Consider the following 19369-nt stretch of genomic DNA (forward strand, 5'->3'; position numbering starts at 1 on the left):
GGAGTCAGATCGAAACAAGAAGTACACTATTAGATCCACCTTGTCATAACCACTCTAAAAAAAAAAAAATCAACGTCCTTTGGCTTGAACAACAAGGGAAATATATTGGCTTGAAAATGAAGAAAAGTGGCTGCAACCAGGAAATTCTGCATCGAGGCCATCTTTGTTTTCCTTTTTTTTGCTCCGCAGCTGATCGCTGTGAATATTTTCGCTGGAACATCGTGGAGAGTTGTTTAATTGCTCATTTTAAAGGTAATTGATGTGTTTAAAAAACATTTCTAGTTTCCGAAACAATTTTTTTAATAGAATGTACTTCTTACGAAAAACTGTATTTTAATGTAGAAGATTGATGAATGACGGCATAATCCTAGGTTGTAACCATATATGACGTAAAAGTAACTGCGATACTATAATGTTAGCTATAATTGGATCATTAGATAATCCCTAATGTTATTATCCAAACTACAAAAATATTTATGGTGTCTGAGCCATAATATTTATTTTTTAATTCAAACTAGAAAAATAATTTCAAAATTAGTTGAATTTTGATTGGCTCTAACAACTTGACGCGTGTTTTAATGGGTATAATATTAAGCATTGAATAGATAGTGTAAAAATCTTAAGTATGAGTTCCACTGCTGGTGAACAAAAAACTTTAAACCCCAGCCATAGCCGCAAACTTTTGGATGGCTCCGATTTTCAATCTTGCACAAAAAAGGATGCCAAAGCACAGATAGTCAAAGAATTGGAAAAGTTGCTCCTCACTGCACCATCACCCCTTAAAGAGCAAAAAGAGAAAGAATTTGAAGGGTTTCAAAAACTGCATTCAAAATTTCTGGAAGATGATGGAGCAAAACTTCAATGGGAAAAAATTCAAAAGTTACCTGAAGATTCGGTGAGAGACTATAAAAATTTGGAAGCTCCCAGAGACCATGAAATTACAGACATGTTGAGGAAGTTAGTCGTCGTAAAGTTAAATGGCGGTCTGGGCACGTCCATGGGCTGTCAAGGTCCAAAATCTGTCATTGCAGTCCAGAACAATTTAACATTTTTGGATTTGACTGTTCAACAAATTGAGTATTTAAACAAGAAATACAATGCCAATGTTCCACTAGTGCTTATGAATTCATTTAACACGGATGAAGACACAATTAAGGTGATTAGAAAATATACAAATTTGGATATACGGATTGAAACTTTCCACCAATCTTGCTATCCGAGGATTCACAGAGAATCTCAAGCACCTATTGCCAGGAATTGCTTAATTGAAGATGACCAAGAAGCTTGGTACCCACCTGGCCATGGTGATTTCTACGCGTCATTTGCCAACTCTGGATTACTTGACAATCTTCTTAATGAAGGATATGAATATTGTTTTATATCAAATATCGACCACCTTGGCGCTACAGTGGATATGAATATTCTTAATATGCTTATGAACCCTCAAAATGGATCTCCTGTCGAGTTTTTAATGGAAGTCACAGACAAAACAAGGGCAGACGTTAAGGGTGGCACACTCATTCAATATGAAGAGAAGCTCCGTTTGCTTGAGATTGCTCAAGTGCCAGACCAGCATATTGATGAGTTTAAATCAATTAAAACATTCAAAATCTTCAACACAAATAACCTGTGGATTTGTTTGGATGCCATTAAGCGAGCTATCGACGAAAACACTCTTGATATGGAAGTAATTGTTAACCCCAAAACACTTCAAAATGGTGTTGATGTTTTACAGCTTGAGACAGCTGTCGGTGCTGCTATGAAATCGTTTGACAGTGGAATTGGTTTAAATGTTCCTCGTTCCCGTTTCTTGCCCGTGAAGAAGACACAAGATCTTTTGCTTCTGAAGAGTAACTTGTATCACTTCAAAAATGGTAGTCTCACGATGAATCCTCTTAGAAGTTTCCCATCAACCCCACTCATTAAGCTGGAAGATAATCACTTTGCAAATGTGGCCGATTTCCTGCGTCGCTTCGAGACAATCCCCGATGTTCTTGAATTAGATCATTTAACGGTGTCTGGTGATGTTACATTTGGCCGTAATGTTTCATTGAAGGGAACAGTAATTATTATTGCAAATCAGGGTGAAAGAATTAATATCCCCTCTTGTGCTCTGCTAGAGAACAAAATCGTGTCTGGTAATCTACGCATTTTGGACCATTAGTAGCAGTTTTCTTTAAAAAGCATATGAAGAACCAACTTTACTTTATTCCCAAAGTGAAGAGATTCCTCAACCAAAGTCAATTCGAATTCGGAGAAGGACATTCAACAGAAGATACGCTGATGTCACTGAGCTTTTTTGTGAACAAAGCACGTGACCTTGGACTTATTCCGACTGCTATCTTGCTGTACATTAAAAAGCCTCTGACAGTGAAGATCATCGAATTCTACTAAGTAAATTCAATTACATCGGGGCTAAAGGAAAGACACTGGAATGGCTCCAGTCCTAACTTAGCATCCGGTGCAATTACATAAGAGAAGATCTGTTGAACAATATCGTGGGTAACTTCGGAGTGCCGCAGGGATCGATCCTAAGTCCATGTGAATAACTTAAGTCGTGTCCTAAACCCAAATTTCAAGACTTAAAGGTGCTGAAAACTATGCTGCAGTGAAGACATTTCCATTGATGACAGTGACTCTGATGAGCTGGTGGCATTCGCACATGACACTACAATGGCTTCCTGTCATACTGGCATGTCAGCACTCTAGAGTAAACTACATGTCATCTTGGAGGAAACTTACACGTGGATGGATGTAAATCAGCTTGTAACTAGCGTATCGTGTTCGTTTTCGAGGACTGGTTTCATCCAGAGATAACGAAAAGTATGACTTCTCGAAAAACGATTAGGCGACCAGAAACGGGTTTTGCCATGTGTCTCGGTGTAGCTCTGGACAAAAGCCTTTCCTTTTTACACCACATAGAGGCTGTGGAACTGAAGCTCTCTCACAATCTTGGCATTATCAAGAAACTGAAGTACACATTTCCTCAAAAAAATCCTTCGTCTACTTTACAGCAGACTTCTGAAGCCTCATCTCCAGTATTGTTTGACAATTTAGCAGTGAACGTTCAAATCACGCGTCAGAAGACTTGATTCAATCCACAGGCGTCTACTGAAAATAATTAGAAGTAGAGATGACTGTCTCTCCCTTGGTTCACCCTACCGTCTGTCATGCACAGTTTAAGTTTTAATGTTCTTCCCCGGGTCACTGACATCTCCTTTCCGCAATCGCTTTAGGTGGACATCTGAACAATATGATCAAAACACCGGTTCTGCTTTTGACATCTGGGTGAGACAAACACCAACGGTGAGCTCGGATGTTTTCCCGGATGTGACTTTCACTCAGAGTGGAACATGCTTCCACAAGAGCTAAAATACAAGAGCTCCATTGAGATCTTTAAAAATGATTTAAAGCAACATTTAGGGAAAGATCAAATAATTAGATATTAGATTGAATTAAAATAAGTTTGGTATTTAAGATTATTTTATAGTTAAATAGGTGAGGTATTTGTCCTTCTAGGGAGGAAGGGAGGAACCTGATAGTTTGGGCAATAAGTATTTGTCGAGGAGGAGTGTAGTTATCTTGGAGGCGTGTAGGAGAGTGAAGTGAGAACTGTTCCATATGATGAATCTTTGCGTTTATGGGTCTCAACGTCAATTGTGCAACAAAGTAGTGTCCTTTATGTTATTTTATTTTCTTTTTAAAATAAACCTGATTGAACTTGAACTAAGACGAAGACTCTCTAGATGATCCTAACTTCACCGAATTTTAGATCAGGTTAGGTAACTACAACAACACAAAAACTAGCTAAAGGAAAGTATTAATGCTTAACAACACAATATATGCGCAATTATGAGAAAAAAAAGTTTTTATACTCTCTGAAAGACTAATCCTACTTAGACAGTATTAAAGGTTTTGTTTGTTCGCACGCGAACACACGGTTGATTAACAAGAGAGGGGGATAGGTTTTTGTAACGTTGAAATCTTATTTACAGAGTGGGTGAAAAAAAGGGGGGGGGGTCTCCAGAAGAAAAAAATTTGCTCATAAAGAACTGAGGAGCATGCAGTCATTACGTAACATAAAATAACAACTCACCCCTGGCTCCAACTGCTGCGATTTCGCACAAAATCCTGCGACATGCGACAAATGACACGAATCGTGCGACAAACGACGCAAAACCATGCGTTTTCTGCAATGTCGGATGCGTTGAATAATTTCAACTCATACGACAAATCGCATGCGTTGTGTGCAATAACCTTTTTCTTAATTTGGCTTTACACTCTTATTGCTTCTGTAGAACCAGTGGGGTCCAGAAGTTTTTCTGGATGACCACTTATTTCATAGGTGATAATTTCAGGGACTGATGGCCCATCCTTCTTCTAACACTCTTTCTCATTTGGCTTAACACTCTCATTGCTTCAGTTTGAGAACCTGATTTGAATTCTTCTAGTTTGTCGCAGAGACGCAAAAGTCTGCGTTTCTTTGTGAACCTCCATTCGATTCTGTCGTACGTCTGTTCCGCCAGAAAAAATCGTGTCGGGATTGACGCAGCAGTGGGAACCAGGGGTTATGGTGTAATCAGATAAGTTTTTTGGGTTTGCAGAATAACTAGTTATTGTCAAAACCAAGAATGGTCAAAGTTAAAAGCAAGAGAAAAACTGGACCAGATTTGCAAATAAGCATACAAATTCATTGACTTAAGGTTTAGAAGCATCTGAATTTCTATAGAAAAGTTTTAGAAAGCAAAATAACAAAGCTTCAAGTATACACCGGATTATTCACAATAAATTACAATAAAGAAACATACATAGAGAACAATACCAAAATACATACAAATTCCCGGACTCATTGTAGGTAATAGTCTGGTATCCACAAGTATATAAAGCTGGTCCTGGGTACAAATTTAAGCATCAGCTGTACATTCCACTAACTAATCCTTGAGTTGGACTGTCAGGATGTACAGATCGAATAAACATCATATTTGCTAGCCAATTTGGCGACACCAAATTTGCCTGGAATATTATAAACTCGCTCCAGCAGGATGAAAAGACCGTTCACAGCGACTTATAAACACGCTAAATGGGCATATTCTCAGTCTTGAGCTTGTTAAAGAATCTTATTTAGGTAAAACAATTAAGATAATCATTCTCCCAAAAAAACCTTAAACTGCTTGTAACTTTTACACCAAACGGTTAGCTTGTTCTACTCCATGAAATGCATGAAGAATTGCCAAAAATACTCTGTCTCATTTTTAATTCTTGTTCATACGCGACAATGTTCATTTTGTGCACTTAATGCAAATTGGCGTGCCATTAGACAAATTTGAAAAGTCGTAGTGGGAAACTAACGCCTTTAAAATTCCGACACAGGGACCTTAGTAGTCAAGAAGCGTCGTTAATCTGATTACTTACGCCTTTAAAATTTGCCTTACTTGATTCTAATACATTAAAACTAAATATAAAACAATTGAAAATAAAATGAAAAAAATGAGTAGCACAAATTTCGTATTATTTAGAACGTGATTGGTAGCTTTTAGTTATACGAAACCGGAAAAAAATTCAGACGACCCCATAATAAATTTAACAGCGAAATTGGCTAGTTCAGATCTTTATCGTAATAATACAGTATTAAAGCAATCATAGTAGTTAGCTAAACCTTGGCTATACATTTATCAGGCTAGCGGACAGTTTTCGAGCAATGTTTTCAAAACCCTTTGAAAAAAATTATGACTTGAGTCTGTAATATCAGAGCAAATATAAAAACAGAATAATTTTTATAATATTTATTGACATAAACCTTCAAGCTAACACAAGATAGAGTAGAACCTTTCTACATAATCTCTAGTATCCAAGAGTAGCCGGAATATTTAGTGAAAGAGGGGACAGAAATGGTGGAACTTGGCTCTCTTCACCTGGATATCAAATGAGCTAACTTTCTTAAATTGCATTGTTTTCAAGCTTCATAGTTTAGGCAAAGAGGGGGGCGGCCAAGGCTGGATTACGCCTATTATCTATACTGGTTGTCCGTATAAATTGCCGCTTCATGAACCGCATGAAGAAAGGCTTGACAGGACGGATCATAAAAGGACAGGTATAGTCCATGATAAATAGGGAATATGTAAGTTTCATCGATATTATGGCTGTAGAGATAGCTGGTACCTAGTATATAGGAAACCACGAGATATAGTAACTAAAGGTTAACGTAATAAATCTTTAGAAAAGTTGCTTTTCTAGGCTATTGTGTCATATTTGACTTACTTAGCTGCTTGATTCACTTAGGTTCTCTTCTTATTCAAACTAAGAAAACGCCGTAGGCTTTTACCTGTTTGTATTTCTGAGTGTAGCGGTAGTCAAACGAAAGAATAAACCGGACGTTTGAATTTTCTGGGTAAGAGATCCGGATTGCAGCAGTAGCTAGCAACCTAGTAAGAGACGATTTCGTCCAATACTAAGAAATTTAATAGCCCATAGCTCCTGAAAATGATTTCAGATCATCTGAGTTGCAGCGGCAGCAATAAAAATAAATCAATTTAAGTTGATGAAAGGAAACGTTAGAGAAGGAATACAAACACTGATAGCAAACACTGATAATCACGATTACTTAAAAAACAAAAGTATCACATAGAGAAGCATATTCCAATAAGCAAACTAGAAACCTATAGAAGGAACTTTAGCTTTTACACACCTAATAAAACTTGCTATCATACTGTTCTAAATTCATAGTCGTTTTTCTAACGGTAACTAAACTTGACTTTTAGATTAAAAATGATTAAAAGTGTTTTAAACAAATGGGCGGATACTTTGAACTTATCATTTTTGTTTGGTATTAAGTTCTGTGACTCGACGTGGTTTTGGTCAATGGTCCCTTTTCAAGTGTGAATTTATCAAAATACTTTACTGTAATAAGCTTTTGTTATACATATTATGAAATCGCTTGTCATGAAAATAGAAGAACACGAAACGTCAAAGTCCCTTAGAGATTCCTAAAAAAAACAATGTATCTTAACTGGCTGCGGTAACAGGTTCTTTAAAATCCTCACTAACCAAAACAGAATATGTGAAGTACTCTCTTTAAGCTTGGGAGGAGAGACAAGAACCCAATCAACATCAAGATTTAATAAAACAAATTCACGCCTCGATTACGAATAATTCGAATACTAGCAACATAAAACGCATCTTCACGCTGCAGGAATGCACTGCAGGGCCGACGCAAGGACCTTAGCAGTCAAGAAGCGTCGTTAATTCTTAAATAATAATAATAAATAAAACGCATCTTAATTAGATACAAGAGTCAGCTTCAATTAAAAATGATTACAAAATATGAGGTTTATAGATACACATTTCTCCAGATGAGGAGAAAAAATAAGTTAGTCTCCCCTACAACAGAAATTCGACAGTTTTCTTTAACTGAATCAACCTCATTGCTTTGACAATCGAAGCTATGTGTCAGATCAGACATGATTTGTAACAATACAACTAGTGGCGTCAGTTCACACAAAATTAGAGAAGGAAACAATTTATTGTTTCAAAACCTAGGGGGGGATATTTATCAATTTCTTTTTTTTCCTCTTCGCAACGGAAAAAGCTCAAAAAAGGCATTTTTTAATGAAATACCCCCCCCCCCCCCCAAAAAAAACGTTTTATAAAATATAGGGGGTGGCAAGCAAATCCCGGGGGCATATGAACTCCATTTAATGCCACTGATCACAATCTGTACCTTAATTGGATACCAGAATCAGGGTTAATTAAATGATGGTAGGCAAAAACAAAATTTATTGTCGTATATTTTTTCCGTTAAGCAAACAAGACTAGCTCAACTGTAGCTTTACTGTAACGAAAGTTGGCCAACTTTTACTTAGCTATAAAATGGCTATAAAAACAGCTATAAAATAGAATTAAATCGATGAAAATTTGTATCAACTTGCGCTGCACACTGTATCCAAATCAAGACCTGTTTTCAGATTATGCAAAAAAGAATTAATGTGTAAATATTTAAGCTCATATCCGTTTTCTCTACTCTGCTCCAATCTTAACTTTTCAGAGGAAACCTATGCCATGTACTTTTAATTCTTAAATTTATATAATATTCAAACACATAACAATAACGATAATTGTTAAACAGTAGAAACTAGCGCTAATTATTTTTCTTCTTAAAGATATAACGGAAGTTCATCCCTCACAACAATTAGTAAACAAAATTTCTGTATATGAATCCATAATATTGCAAGTTCCTTCTATCTTTTAAAAGCACAAGCAAAATATAAAACATAAAATAAAACTAGTAAAAAAAGAGATAAGCAAATCAAATGAAAATCACAGAGTTCTAATAATTTTTCGAGCCTAAATCACTGGTTCTAATTGCTTTGGCAAAATATTTTCACATTGGTTTTCACAAGTGCTAACGCCTTGCATTCGGCTGAGTATGATCTTATCGAGTTACATGTTGAAACAACCTCACAGCTATCACTATTGCAATCACAAGCAGACTTGACACACAACCTGCAATAGTTAAGTTAATTTTAATTTTTGAATATATATCGCCATTATGATCTATAATTCAATTTACGCATGAAATTACTAACAATATCTAGAAATAACGGACCGTTTGGGTAAAGTATAAATCGGAATTCTGTTTACAAACTAAACGCCTACCTTATGAAATCACGAGAGATTAGATGAAATAACAAACTTTAGATTGCCAAGAGACATTTCAGAAGTTATTGTACCCAGTTAGCAAGATCCAATGTCAGCAAATTTTTGTCAACATTTGATAGAATGAAAAAAACAAAACAAATGATATTGAATGAGATTGGTTGCATTTATTGCAGCAAAAAAAGACATTCTTAATATTTTGAGTTTCACTGAACTCCTTTTTTTTGGTATTGTTGTCTGCAGTGTCAGCGATCGAGACCCTCTCCATGCCCGAGGGCTTGTTGTGTGGTCAAATTTTACAGATAAAATGTTTGGCGGGATTTACACAGATGTATTAAATTCTTCGTGGCACAAGAAAAATTGGGATCGCTTACTTTATAAAACACCATTTTGGTTTCGTAATTTGAAAATTCGAAACCATTTTGGTTTCGTAATATGAGAGAATAGGAAACATTTATTGATAAAAACATAAATACAACAAAGTTACAGCTCTAGCCCATAGAAATCAGAGCTCAATATGTAAGCTTATTGCTAAAAAATTACATAGTTATCTGAAATTCTTATTAAATAAAAGCCAGCATATTCCTAGCATGTCTATATCTGACGCTTAGATATGAAAAGAGTCCCCAACAGTAGAAACAGGAAAAATGGAATCATCAGACTATTCTTTTCTTTTTAATGGTAAACATAACAATTCAAAATAGGGATGAAACCTTTTTACGGACAGTGAAACAAATATAAAATTTTTTAACTGAATACTTCGGACACGTATACAGTGTCCATCATCAGCAGTAAGCTTTAAAGGTAGTTGCTCAACACGAACTAAGGACTCTTCTCAGCCTTTTTTTTGAAGATGGCTATTTACAAAAATTACATTCAGTATACAAGTTGAACTTGAATGTGTACATCTAAATTTCCCAGGTAGAACACATAAAACAATATTTAATCTAAGACGTTTAATGGTCAATTCAAGTCAACAGCTTCACTATGTTTCCCAAATCTTTCAAACCTTTTTCAGTATTCAGTGAGCTTGATAAACTTTCCAGTGACCCATAATTTAGAATTTCTACTTTTAGGGTGCTCCCAGACACAGCTTAATGTGGACTTATCTTAAATTCCACTACCAAAGCCGTCACAAACCTTCACTTTATTTGGTAGTTCTATTGACAATTATCTAAAAAAAAAAAAAAAAAAAAAAAAATTTTTATCAACATCTCGGTTTGTCTGGTCTATGCTTTCTTGTTTTTGGTTGTGTCAAGGAATACGTATATTTGGAAAGGAAGAGGGCGTGACCACCAGCTCCAAATAAACATGATTTTTGTAAATATTCAGATAAACTCCTATAATCCTCTAGCAATGAATTCCCTCCCTAAACAAAAAATGAATTCCCTCCCTAAACAAATTTCTACTTATAGTGCTGACGAAGCCCCCTAATCATTTTTGATCTTGGTTCTATTTGACCACCCAATTTGTATATCTAAATTTATTCTATAGACGTTACCAGTAAAAAAAAAAAGAACAAGAATTAGGCTATTGACCAAGGTCTTAGCGGCTACGCAGGTTAAGGCAGTTGTTGGGACCAGTCGCCTCCTGAAATATCATGAATTTTTATTGCTCTTCCTGTCATTTAGTATATTTTCAATACACTCTAGTGGCTCTTTTTTTAAATGGACCACCCCCCCCCCCTTCCAGATCCGAAAATTCCCACATACGTGCCTAGAAACCTGCATTTGTAGCGATGCCTTAAATGGCGTGCACCTTTCACATATTTCGTCAAATAATTCTTTCCTTGGAGGGAAAGAAAGCATTAGAATAATGTGGAACATGGGCCCCAACTCAGTTTTTCTGGGAAATGGACATGCTTTTAACAATTTGTTCAGGGGGCAGAGATGTCAAGAATTTTTTTTTGCTAGAAAATGCTTATTTTTTGTGCTGAATATTGCAAATTTTGCCTTTTGGGGCATAAGCCTCCTCTAGCCTCCAGAGGGAGTATGAACGGTGAGACTATAATGCAAGCACATAAGGAAGGGGGATAGGGTGCTAGCCCCTCCTGAACTTATAATTTGTAAATATTCGGATGACTTTCTATAGTTTTTATTTAATTCATCGGTTTGGTACTCTTATAGTGGTGACCCCTTCCCATAATAATTTTCCATAATAATGAAAAATTTCATAACACATTTCTGAGTTTTAGCCTGACAAAGCCCTATAAGCGTTTTTAGTCTTTTTTGTATTAACTTGCGCCCTATTTTTGTCTTTAAATTTATTTCATAACAATTTGTCATCAGTAAAAAGTGACAGTTTACGGACAGTTTGTCATCAGTACAGTTTACGCGTTATTTGTTTTTGTTTTTATTTGCCTCTCTTCCCTTCCAGCTGTCAAAATGGACACCCGAGTACGTGCCTGTTACACCGTAACATAGATCCGTAGTGCAGTGGTGTCGGTTTACAGAAATTAAAGGGGGAGGGGGGCATGGCGAAAACCATATTTTTTAAATCAAAAGGTCAATTTTTTCCAAATTTCTTTTTACAAGATTACCAAAAAACGATTTTCCAATGAAAATACCAAGTAAGTCATTTCAATGAAAAAAAATATACCTTTTTCATTTTTTTTTCTGGGGGGGGGGGGAGGGGAAGTAGGCACAACCTTTTCCAAAAAAAGCTGTATGTTTTTGTGACTATTAATAACTTTGCCTATGGAGAAAAAAACCCTCCCTGGATGTGTGTAGCCACATCTATCTGAAGATTCCTGCTAGCGATGCTTCTTTTTACTTCAAATAAATAATTTTTAATTTTGCGTCCAAAATTCCAAAATACCAATAGAATGAAAGGAGCGCGGATCCATTGGCAATAAATTTCAAACTGAACATGGGACTCAAATCGGATTGAAATTCAAACGCACCAACGTGGTTGAAGCTAAAACAAAGCAATCAATGAGTCAGTCACACTTGTCAGATAATCTAAGGAAACCAATTTCAATATTATGACAAAAGAAATGGCAGTCTTCACTTTGAAGAAATGAAACTCTTTACTTTGATAAACAGAAAACCCATTCACATTTATTTGTTAAGATTCAGAGTCTATTCAACTGTAAATTTACAAAAGAAAACATTTCACCATAGTCTCCCCCATAAGGTTATATGGCCATGACGAAACAGAGAAAAAAAAATAAAAGAAATACACCAAAAAACATTTTCAACACAATAACTTCACACCTTCAAGAACCTCAAAAAAAAAAAAAAAAAAAAAAAAAAAAAAAAAAAAAAAAAAAAAAAAAAAAAAAAAAAAAAAAAAAAACACATACAGCCATACAAAAAAATCTCCCGCCTCAAAAATCCCTAAAATCAGAAGCTGTACAGGGGAGCAGCACATAATTTCAGACGAAACCAAAAAAAGGAAATAAGTTTAAAATTTAAATAATATTCTAATACACAGGCAAACCCAATCCAGGGACATCAACTCCGAGGGAGATAAAAAAAAGAAATCAATTATTAACAAGAAAATCTTTGCCATTCTTTTTGAAGATATAAAACGATTGGCAACCACTTTCAGACAAAGGGAGCACATTCTACGTAACGTTAAAAGCTATCAGGGCTTTGCAGTCAGACCACAATGATGCAGTACGAGGAATCTTTAAATTGTTGGAAGTGCTAAGATGATAAGATGACTGATCAAAAATAAAGAAACAAGAGCTAAGAGCTCATATGGCACTTGGACGAGGCCAGAAGAGCCAAGAGCTCATATGGTATGAGCTCTAACAAAATTCTAAGAATCAATAGATTGATTTAAAAAGAAAATCAGAGGCTTAATACCGGTCGGGATTTAAAATAAGAGCTCTGAGTCACGATGTCCTTCTAAATATCAAAATTCATTTAGATCCGATCACCCACTCCTAAGTTAAAAATACCTCAATTTTTTCTAATTTTTTCCTCTCCCTTCAGCCCCCAAGATGGTCAAATCAGGGAAAACGACTGTATTAAGTCGATTTGTGCAGCTCCCTGACACGCCTACCAATTTTCGTCGTCCTAGAACGTCCGGAAGCACCAAACTCGCCAAAGCACTGGACCCCACCCCCTAACTCCCCCAAAGAGAGCAAATCCGGTACGGTTACATCAATCACGTATATACGACATTTACTTATTCTACCCACCAAGCTTCATCCCGATTCCTCCACTCTAAGCGTTTTCAAGATTTCAGATTCCCCCCTCCAACTCCCCCCCCCCAATGTCAGCAGATCTGGTCGAGATTTGAAATAAGAGCTCTGAGACATGAATTCCTTCTAAATATCAAATTTCATTAAGATCCGGTCACCCATTGTTAAGTTAAAAATACCTCCAAATTTCCAAATTAACACCCCACCCCCAGCTCCTCCAAAGAGAACGGATCCGTTCCAATTATGTCAATCATGTATCTAGAACTTGTGCTTATTCTTTCCATCAAGTTTACTCCCGATCTCTCCACTCTAAGCGTTTTCCAAGATTTCTGTTCCCCCCCTCCAACCCCCTATGTCCCAGATCCAATTCGAGTCAAAAATGGAGCATCTGAGACATAAGATCCTTCTATATATCAAATTTCCTTAAGATCTGATCACCTACTCGTAAGATAAAGATACCCCAATTTTTACGTTTTCCAAGAATTCTGGTTTCCCCCTCTAGCTCCCCACAATGTCTCAGGATCTGATCGGAATTTAAAAAAAGAGCTCTAAAGCACAAGATCCTTCTAAATATCAAATTTCATTAAGATCTGATCACCCGTTCGTAAGCTACAAATACCTTATTTTTCTAATTTTTCCGAATTATTAGCCCCCCCCCCAACTCCCCCAAAGAGAGCGGATCCGATTCGGTTATGTCAGTCACGTATCTTGGACTTGTTTTTATTCTTCCCACCCAGTTTCATTCTGGTCTCTTCGCTTTAAGTATTTTCTAAGATATCCGGTTGAGATTTAAAATAAGAGCTTTGAGACATGATATTCTTCTAAATATAAAATTTCATTGAAATCCGATCACCCGTTCGTAAGTTAAAAATACCTCATTTTTTTTTAATTTTTCCAAATTAACCCCCCCCCCCCCAATAGCCCCAAAGAGAGCGGATCCGTTCCGGTTATGTCAATCACGTATCTAGGACTTGTGCTTATTTTTCCCACAAAGTTCCATCCCGATACCCCCACTCTGAGCGTTTTTCAAGATTTTAGGCCCCCCCAACTGCCCCCCCCTAATGACACTGGATACGGTCGGGATTTAAAATGACACATCTGAGTTAAGAAGTCCTTCTAAATATTAAGTTTCATGAAGATCCGATCACTCCTTCGTACGTTAAAAATACGTCATTTTTTCTAATTTTTCAGAATTAACCCTCCCCCAACTCCCCCAAAGAGAGCGGATCCGTTCCAATTATTTCAACCACGTATCTAGGACTTGTGCTTATTTTTACCACCAAGTTTCATCCGATCCCTCCACTCTGCAACTGCCCCCCCCCTAATGACACTGGATCCGGTCGGGATTTAAAATAACAGATCTGGTTACGAGGTCCTTCTAAATATTAAGTTTCATGAACATCCGATCACTCCTTCGTAAGTTAAAAATACGTCATTTTCTCTAATTTTTCAGAACTAACCCTCTCCCAAACTCCCCCAAAGAGAGCGGATCCGTTCCGATTATGTCAATCATGTATCTAGGACTTGTGCTTATTTTTCCCACCTAGTTTCATCCCCATCCCTCCACTCTAAGCGTCTTCCAAGATTTTAGCCCCCCCCCAATGTCACCAGATCCGGTCGAGATTTAAAATAAGAGCTCCGAGACATGATATCCTTCCAAACATTAAATTTCATTAAGATCTGATCACCCGTTTGTGAGTTAAAAATACCTCATTTTTTCTAATTTTTCCGATTTAACCGTCCCCCCACTCCCCCTAGATGGTCGAATCGCGGAAACAACAATTTCTAATTTAATCTGGTCTGGTTCCTGATACGCGTGCCAAATCTCATCGTTCTAGGTTACCTGGAAGTGCCTAAAGTAGCAAAACCGGGACAGACAGACCGACAGAATTTACGATCGCCATATGTCACTTGGTAGATACCAAGTGCCATATAAACACCCGCTTTTAAAGACTCTTTTGTACAGGTTTTTTGTTGTGGGGGGCTGCCGCCCCCTAACCCCCCGCTCTTGGCTTCGGAAAGGCCCTCTTTAATTAACAAAGAATACAAAACAGGTTTTTGTTTGCTACCCTACCCCCGCCCCCAGCTCTTAGCTTGTGTGCTCTGTGTCTGGGAAACAGTTTCAATAATTATGTTAAAATGTAAATGGAGTGGTCAACTTCATTATTACTAATTACTAGTTTCGGCGCAATGGTTCTCCTGTCCTCTTGTGTTTAATATTTTTCGAAGTTATTCCATTATTCATTCATTTCAATTTTTTGTTAATTAAAAGAGGGCCTTTCCGAAGCCAAGAGCGGGGGGTTAGGGGGGCGGCAGCCCCCCACAACAAAAAACCTGTACAAAAGAGTCTTTAAAAGCGGGGGTTTGGGGGGCGGCAGCCCCCCAACTGCCTCTCCTAATTCCTGTACGTTTTAAGGTTCGACTTTGGGACGTAGCCTCTTTAACTCTTTAAGAAAACGAAGTTTTTTTCATATTATTTCTGTACGTTTTTCTACAATCCATGGTGGATGTAATTTAATAATTCCTGTACTCCTCGTACAGGAATTAGGACTGCCTCTCCTAATTCCTGTACGTTTCAAGGTTCGACTTTGGGACGCAGCCTCTTTAACTCTTTAAGAAAACGAAGTTTTTTTCATATTTTGTGAAAAAAAACCGCCCGATAAGGGACTTGAACCCTTGACCTTAGGATTAAAAGTCCCACGCTCTACCGACTGAGCTAACCGGGCATGTTTGAAGTCAAAATACCTGCATGTGTATAAATATAACTTTTAAATAACTTTTAAGAATTTCAAAAATTAACATGGGCTCTTATGGGGATTTTCCGACGAAACTTTCCAGGAAAATTACTCGGAGAATTCCGCGTCGAATGAGTCTTCGTACACCCAGATCCGATGTCGGCTGTGACCTGTAGGCGTGGCGAAAAAGAAACAAAAGGAGAACATGAACATTAAGTGGCTATGCGTGGTTTCTGGAAAACAGGGAAGGAGTTATCGGATCGAGCTGAAATTTCGCGGAAAAGCTCCTGGGGGATGAAATTTGGCAGGTTTCTTAGTTGGAGCTCGGGCTACGAAATGCATCCCTCCCCATCCCTCTGCGACCACTGGAACCGAAGATCGCTTAACATTGTCTTGGTTCGCCTCTTTTAAAGAGGCACGAGTGTGCCTCCTTGATATCACTAAACAGGACATAGATAAGTGCCATAAAAACATATCATTAAACAGGGCAGCAAGAAGGCGGTCATGCAATTGTAGAAAATTAATAAAAGCACACGTTAGAAGACAGCATATCAAATGAAGCAAGAGTTTGAATGGAGAACGGTCAGTTTCTTGAATAATTACATAAAAAAAACTAGTTTTTTTAACTGAAAGTAAGGAGCGACATTAAAACTTAAAACGAACAGAAATTACTCCATATACGAAATGGGTTGTCCCCTCCACAATCCCTCGCTCTTTACGCTAAAGCTTTTAATTGTTTTAAAAAGCAGAATTGTGGCAAAGAGTCAAACTTTAGCGTAAAGAGCGAGGGATTGCGGAGGGGACAACCCATTTCATATATGGAGTAATTTCTGTTCGTTTTAAGTTTTAATGTCGCTCCTTACTTTCAGTTAAAAAAACTAGTTTTTTTTGTAATTTCTGAACGTTTTTGAATTAATGCATGTTTGATTTTGGCTCTCCACACATAAATTATTAAAATGAAATTTGCATATTAATTCCTTTTTTGGCTAAATGGCTTCCTCTTAGTTTTGATCAGACGATTTTGAGAAATAAGGGATGGGGAAGGAGGCCTAGTTGCCATACAATTTTTCGGTTACATAAAAAGGCAACTATAAATTTTAGTTTTTAACGAATTTTTTTATTAGTAAAAAATATACGTAACTTAAGATTTAACTTACGTAACAAACTTTTATATTCTTTAATTTTTATCATGTATATGAGGGGGTTTGTACCCTCGTTAATACCTCGCTCTTTACACTAAATCGTAAGTTTTGTCCCAATTCTTTAAGAATGACCCCTGAATCAGAAAGGCCGTAGAATAAATAGTTGAAATTACTAAAAATACTATAGCATAAAGAGCGAGGTATTTACCTCCTCCTAAATACCTCGCTCTTTATGCTAAAGTATTTTTAGAACCCCTCATATGCGTAATAATCTCTGTTCGTTTTAAGTTTCAATGCTACTCTTTACTTTCAATTGAAAAAACTTTTCCATCTTTATTTTTTCATTGTTTTTTTATAGTAATTTTAGAAAATCCTGCGCCCTTTTCATTGAATTTCTGTTCCCCCATGACATATTTCTCCAAGGAAAGATCCTCCCACATAGCCCCCTCCCCTCAAACCCACCCCCACAACCAAAATCCCCTGAAAACGACTGTACACTTCCCAATAACCATTATTATATGTAAACACTGGTCGAAGTTTGTAACTTGCAGCCCCTCCCCCAGGGACTGGGGGAGGGGCTAAGGGACTGGGGGAGTAAAATGATTTACTCCCTGGGGGAGTAAATCATTCCCAAAGACATAGTTATTATGGTTTTTGACTATGCGGAACAAAACGGCTATCTCAAAATTTTGATCTGTTGACTTTGGAGGAAAAATGAGGGTGGGAGGGGGCCTAGATGCCCTCCAATTTTTTTAGTCACTTAAAAAGGGCATTAGAACTTTTCATTTCCGTTAAAATGAGCCCTCTTGCGACATTCTAGGACCACTTGGTCGATACGATGACCCCTGGAGAGAAAAAAAAACACAAAAAAACAAATAAACACGCACCCGTGATTTGTCTTCTGGCAAAAAAATACAAAATTCCACATTTTCGTAGATGGGAGCTTGAAAACTTTGCTATAGGGTTCTCTGATACGCCGAATGCGATGGTGTGATTTTCGTTAAGATTATGTGACTTTTAGGGGGTGTTTTCCCCTATTTTCTAAAATAAGGCAAATTTTTTCAAGCTCGTAACTTTTGATGACAAAGACTAAATTTGATGAAACTTATGTATTTAAAATCAGCATGAAAATCTGATTCTTTTGATGTATATTTTAGCATCAAAATTCCGTTTTTTAGAGTTTCGTTTACTATTGAGCCGGGTCGCTCCTTACTACAGTTCGTTACCACGAACTGTTTGACACTGCTTGCTTTATCATAAGGTTTCGAAAGTGGCTTCAGTGACGAGGGAAAGCTTAACACCCAAACAACTGGCTAATACTAAGCTTAAGACTGAACTAGGCAGTGGGAAAAGATCCTAAGAACCTAAAGAAAATGAGATTGTATGCTTTTACAACATCTGAAGCAAGATAATTTTCATCAAACCACAGGATAACTCTTTTAAATAGGCCAGTCATCTTTGAGCCAATATCAGATCCAGTTTTACCAGCTGTGCCAAGAGTACTGTCATCAGCGAAAGCAATAAGTACATCCAGAAAAGACGAGCTCTTATCCCAATTAGAGGAAGAGGCTGGTCGACAAAGACGAGAGCAAATGAAGATTTTGAAATTTTTTGTTACCGCATTAACAAGGTCGTTAACATAATTTAAAAACAGTATTCACCCAAACATTCCATTTTGATACGCCAGATTCTATTACAGAAAGGTTACAAAAAGCGGACTAACCGACTTGACCAGATAAATATGAAATAAACCAAGAATAAGCACTTCCCCTTTTCAAGCACTATTACATATTACATATATAACATATTAACATATTATTAACATGTTAATATATATATATATATATATATATATATATATATATATATATATGTATATATATATTAACATTCACTCTTGTCACCTTTCTTATACAGTGGTTTAATTAAGGTTTTCCTAAAATCATTGGGTACTTCCCCTTTTTCAAAAATCATGTTCATAATCTTCAGTAGCTTATTCCTAACCTCAGAGCCACCATATTTAAGGAACTCATTAATCATACTATCAGCACCTGGGGCCTTATTATTTTTTAATCCTTCTAGTACTGTCGCTAATTCTTCCTCACTAAACAAATCTTCCTTCACATCCAAGGTATCACAAACTTTTTCATTTTCATCTATATCTTTTCCTGCAACTGTATCTCGGTTTAGCACATTCTCAAAATGTTCCACCCATCTTTCTTTAACTTTTTCCTTATCACTAATTGTGACCCCATTTCTATCTTTAACTGGGACTAGTCCGGATCGGCTACTTCCTTTCAATTTATTAACATGCCAGTATAATATTTTACTATTATGCCGTCTAGCCGCATCTTCCAGATCCTCAGCAATTTTATCCATCGCCTCCATTTCACATCTCCTTAGTTCATATTTTAATGCTTTCTCCACTTTCTTTACATTCCTTTTGTTTTCATACGACCTATCGCTCAGATAATTCTTATACAAACCCCTTCTACTCTCTATTAAACCTAAAGCTTTTTCACTAATATTCCTAGTTGCTGTCTTAGCACTCTTCCCTAGGACACCATCAGCAACTTCACAAATTGTTTTTCTGAAATTATTCCATCCATCTTCCACATTGTCAAATTTTAAACCCTCAAGTTTAGTACTCAACTGTTCCTGGAATTTTTTTCTCAAATTTTCATCCT

At 36.8% G+C, this 19369-nt stretch overlaps 1 protein-coding gene across 1 annotated transcript; it reads left to right on the forward strand.

Moving 5' to 3' along the window:
* Nucleotides 1-862: 862 nt before the first annotated feature.
* Nucleotides 863-3977, forward strand: LOC136027846 (UTP--glucose-1-phosphate uridylyltransferase-like). The gene has a single exon (XM_065705262.1). The coding sequence runs from the start codon at nt 947-949 to the stop codon at nt 2162-2164; it is 1218 nt and encodes a 405-aa protein (XP_065561334.1). The 5' UTR covers nt 863-946; the 3' UTR covers nt 2165-3977.
* Nucleotides 3978-19369: the final 15392 nt, after the last annotated feature.

This window comes from Artemia franciscana, chromosome 6, assembly GCF_032884065.1.
Source record: "Artemia franciscana chromosome 6, ASM3288406v1, whole genome shotgun sequence".
Classification (NCBI taxonomy): Eukaryota; Metazoa; Arthropoda; class Branchiopoda; order Anostraca; family Artemiidae; genus Artemia; species Artemia franciscana.

Excerpts from the sequence above, each read along its gene's own strand:
- LOC136027846 (XM_065705262.1), top strand. The coding sequence starts at position 947 with ATGTTGAGGAAGTTAGTCGTCGTAAAGTTAAATGGCGGTCTGGGCACG.